The 5,013-nt window shown below is 42.6% G+C and overlaps 1 protein-coding gene across 1 annotated transcript; it reads left to right on the forward strand.

Moving 5' to 3' along the window:
- The first annotated feature begins 1,369 nt into the window (after positions 1–1,369).
- On the forward strand, positions 1,370–2,644 carry LOC143882920 (protein FAR1-RELATED SEQUENCE 5-like). Its single transcript, XM_077386299.1, has one exon. The coding sequence runs from the start codon at positions 1,370–1,372 to the stop codon at positions 2,642–2,644; it is 1,275 nt and encodes a 424-aa protein (XP_077242414.1).
- The last annotated feature ends 2,369 nt before the right edge of the window (positions 2,645–5,013 follow it).

Genomic DNA, 5,013 nt, shown 5'->3' on the forward strand with positions numbered 1-5,013 from the left:
ATATGTAGGAGGGAGGAAGTCATTGATTTCGGTGAGCCATCGGATTAGTTTGCTAGATTTTGAAGATCTTATCTGCAAAACAATGGGGAGTATAGGTAGGGAGGTGTTACTATCGATAAAATGTCGGTACATTGTTGATCCGTACATAACCACTTTAGTTGAGTTGGTAATGACGATATCCTCCAGTCTTTGATGAAGATTTTTGACAAAGATGCGGTCAATTCTGTGATGTTGTACATAACCCAAAGCAGAAGCCCCGAGGGTATTAATTCAATGAATACGTCTATGCTTCCCCCGAAAAATGTTTGTATAGCCCCCTCTATGCTTCCCCCGAACCATGTGTGTATTTTTTAACCCTCTCATCATCCATCAATACTTTCTTTTTCGATTCCACCTCTAAGGTATAGTGAAGTCAAAATTTGAAATGCCCAATCTTGAAAGTGGATTTGGAAAAAGACTTTGAAGATGAATTTGTTAGTGTTACAAGAGGTGATTCAGCCCAACCTAATAACAGTCAATGGTATTGTACTTCTTCAGGAATGTTTCAAGACCTCTTAAACAAAGAATTTACCGATGATCTGTGTATGAACGATGTGGAGTTTGCTGCGGACCGTGCGGGGAATATTTTGATGATAGACAAAATGAGGCAGTTCTGAACCATGTGGAGTTTGCTGCGGACCATGCAAGGAAATATTTCGATGATAGACAAAATGAGGCAGTTCCGGAAGCAGACATCAATGATGAGTTTCAAGATGACTTTTCTGTGAATGATGGTCCGGTCGGATGTGATATTGGACAAAGCAAAGATGATGATGATGATGATGATCACGATGACGACGACGATTATAATCTTGAAGAAGACGACGATGATGATGCCGACGGCGTTGATGATAATCATGATGATGGTCGGAATGATGTCCATTGTAGAAACGTTGGTGTAAATCCGAGCGCAGAACCTATTGCAATGGGTTCTCCTCGCTCTAGTCGTCTAATGGGAGCGGAGGACATGTATGTTGGGGCCCATGATGAAGATGTCGATAATGTTGAATTTGATCAGTTAAAGGTTGGGGCAATCTTTCCGAATATGAAGCAGTTCAAGAAGACGGTTCGAGAGTATGCAAGGCGGCAAAGATTTACATTCGTGAGAGTAAATTCCACCCCCAGGAAGTATGGCGTTTGATGTCAAGTAAGGGATTGCATATTTCGTATAACGGGCAGTATTCATTTGAATTATGTGCTGGTTAAGACTTTTGTACCCGACCATACGTGTACATCGACGATAAGTGGAAATGATCACCCCCATGCTACATCTGCTTGGGTCGCAGGAGAATGCCTACGCTTATTCGCTCGTCCAGAAGACACGTTGACAATGGTCATAATAGAATATATCAAGATGCAGTGGGGTGTGACAATAAGCTATCAAAAAGCGTACCACGCGATGAACATCATCAATGAAATTAAGTGCGGGAACGTAGAAGACTCTTACCCCATATTGCCTGGGCTCTCGGTTGAGCTGGAGAGAACAAATCCCGGTAGCTTTGTTCGTGTGTTTCGAGCGAGAGATTTGCGTCCAAAAGGAGACGATACGTTCGTTCGCATGTTTTGGACATTTGGCCCCTGTATACGTTCTTTCAATCGAACTCTCAGACCTCTAGTTTTGGTTGATGGAACTCATCTGTGTGGAAAGTACCATGGAGTCTTATTGATTGTGTGTGGGGTCGATGGTAACAACGGATTATTTCCCTTGGCATTTGAAATTGTGGAGAACGAAAACGAAGATAGTTGGAGCTGGTTTTTTACTCTGTTCAAGCAGAAAGTAATGCCTTCGGAGTCATACGTAATCACAATATGCTCCGATCACCAGAAGGGGTTGATGCAGGCGATACCTGAAGTCTTATCACAAGCTCATCATAATTACTGCATGCGTCACCTCGCCGCCAATTTCTACTCCGAGTTCAAAGATGTCCTACTTAAGAGGTTATTTTGGAGAGCTGTCCACACTCTGAGGGAGAGTGTTTTTAAAGATACCATGGAACAAATTAAGGCAAGGAATGAAAATGCTCACAAGTGGATAAGCGCAATTCTGAAGGAAAGCTGGGGTAGTTTTTATTTTACGGGAGATAGATATGATGTCATTACAACCAACAGATCGGAGTGTTTGAATGCAGTCTTGAAGAACGCGAGGAAATTGCTGATTGCATCATTGGTGGAGCACACTAGATGGAAGACTTCTGACTTCTTTCAAAAATGTCGGGTATATGGTGATGAGTGGCAGACACAGTTAACCAATTATGCAGAAAAACATATCAAACTGGCAAAGGAAGAAAGCCTGCAATACATGGCATATCGAGCTGGTTTACATGTTTTCGAAGTACGGTCCGTTCAAATTCAAGATTCTGTAAACTTGCATCTTCAAACTTACAGTTGTCGTGTGTTCCAAACAATCGGACTACCGTGCAGACATGTCATGGCAGCGATTGCCATCACAAAAGAAAAAAATATGTATTCTTTATGTAAGCCTTGCTACAAAGTGGACCGATATCAGCAGACGTATGATAAGGTGCTGTACCCCACATTAGATCGCACCCAATGGCAAGTCCCTCACAAACCTTTCATGCAAGGAATACCGCCACGTCCAAGATGACCACCTGGAAGGCCGCGAACGAGAAAAATGGATCGTGAATTGCAGAGTGGATTACATTACAAGTGCAACAAATGTGGACAGCTTGGTCACAACAAAAGAACTTGCAAAGAAACTCCTATCGTAGCGCAGCTTGCTGACCATAGTGCTATTGGGGCTTCTGCACCTATATTCAATAGGTCGGGTGTATCTTGTCAAGCTCTGTTCTTTTTGTAGGGGCTTGATGTAAGTAATCATTTCTTTTATGGATGAATTGAATATTTGTATACTCATTTTTTGATGTAATCAAGCTCCGTTCTTTTTGTAGGGGCTTGATGTAAGTAATCATTTATTTTGTGGTTGAAATGAATATATGTAGACACTTTTTGTAAAGGCTTGATGTAATAATACAAAAAAAAGGTTTCAAGATTGATTTGAGATCTTCTCTTGCACTTGTAAGATCTTGGCTTCCTCATGCTTTTTTAATTGACTTGAACTTGAATCATTTTGCCTTTGGTGAGCAATCTTGAGAGTACTTGTTGAGCAAATTGAGCTTGTTAATCATCAAGACAATTAATTAGGAGTACTTGTTGAACCATTGGAAATATAAGCCAAGATAGGAAATGTAAGCAACCCAAGACATATAAAACCATGCAAGCTTAAGAGCATAGGCAATGCGCATGTCATATAAGGAGAAAGGCCATACATAAAATCAACATATAATGAGGTGCTTGGCCATACATGCTCATAACAAAAAGATGAATGAAAATGCTCACAATACAAACATACTTCCATACTCATCAAAAGATAGCTGAGTATACTGCTAACCATGTCTTTTATACATACAAAGATAACCTAAGTAGCCTATACAGATGAACCAAGATCAAAAGCAGAGATAAGCCCAAAATGAGTGAACATCGGCTAGTGCTGTGATGAAAAGAGCATAATCTGACTACTGCTTTGGAGGAGGTGGAGGGTGTGATGAACTGCCTGGATACTGTCCCCACTGACCGCTGGAGAGGTACTCTCGAAATGATGTAAACTGATCATCTATATGAGTACGGAGCTGCTGGAAGTGAGAGGTCGTAGAGCGCTCAAGTGTCTGTTGCAGGGCTAATAAATCCTGATGGGTACATGCCCGAGTGAGGTCCTATGAAGTGTCCATGTCCGCGGTTGTCTGATCGTCCTACTCCTCAACGTGCTGAGCTGCCTCGCCCTCTTCGTCGGGCTCCTCGTCCTGAATCTCTGGGGCAACAGCCAGCTGCATCCTGTTGATGGATCGTCCATCAAATGGAGCAGTAGGAGTTCAAGTCATCTCACTAGAAAGAGGAACATGATAGGCCTTGAAGATTAGGGTCAAAAGCATATCATAGGGCATGGACGAACAAGCCCGTCGAGGGGCTTCGCTCATGAAACGAAAGATAATGTTGGCTAGATTCAGGGGGCGACGTTCTAAGATGCAATAAGTGATGAAGGCCTCAAGGGGCCGCAAGGCATCAGTCTGCCCACCCCAAGGGGTACTGTTGCTGAAAATGAGATTATGAAGCATTTTTGCAGTAGGTTTGAGATGACCAGATCAAACGCGGATGTTCGGGTCATTATCATTGGCGATAATCCTATAAACGGTGTCTCTAGTAACGTTAGTTGTATCAATTTTATCACCTGGCCAAAAGTAGTCGTCGCTGCCTGCCGATGAAATGCCTATGAGAGTACTAAACTGTCCTTGGTCCATCTTGATGATAGTTTTCTTCACGCGGGTTTCAATTACATAATTTGAAGGTGAGATGCGAAGATTCGCATAGAACAACTTAACTAAACGGGGGTATACAAGTTCATTAATTTGAAGGATGGGTGTCCAACCCAAGGTATTGAAGCAATAATGGAGATTGAATCGTTCACTGATGAGAGGTTCGACGTACCTACCCGTTAGGATGCCCCGATTACGAATCTTGTTCCATGTGTCGCGTGCGGATGGACTGTCGAAGAGGGAAGGGTTTTCTAAGTCAGATTCCGTAGCCCTTTTTCGAGAAGGATTGTCGTTGCGACGACCGCGTGAGCACTCACCACGTGCCATCCGCACGAGAGGGAAAATTAAAAAATGGGAAGATTTGGGGAAGAAAAAAGGGTTTGGATGGAAGATAATGAGTGGATTTTGGGTTTGGAGAAGGGAATTTGGAGAAAGGAAATAGAGAGGGGAAATGGGTATTTGGAGAAGGGAGAGAAGGGGGGGGAAGGATTTGAAGGAAGTAGAAGTTTAAAGGGCATCACTGGGGCCCGGTTTTTAAAAAAGAGCCAGAAGCTCGCACGGAGCTCCGTGTGAACTTCTGTTTTTTTTATAAAAAAAAAAAAAAAAAACTCGTACGGAGCTCTATCTAACTATTCGAAGCTCCGTG

This window comes from Tasmannia lanceolata, unplaced genomic scaffold (assembly GCF_043159265.1).
Source record: "Tasmannia lanceolata isolate RefF3 unplaced genomic scaffold, GAP_Taslan_0.1 ptg000008l, whole genome shotgun sequence".
In the NCBI taxonomy this organism is placed as follows: domain Eukaryota; kingdom Viridiplantae; phylum Streptophyta; class Magnoliopsida; order Canellales; family Winteraceae; genus Tasmannia; species Tasmannia lanceolata.

Excerpts from the sequence above, each read along its gene's own strand:
- LOC143882920 (XM_077386299.1), top strand. The coding sequence starts at position 1,370 with ATGGTCATAATAGAATATATCAAGATGCAGTGGGGTGTGACAATAAGC.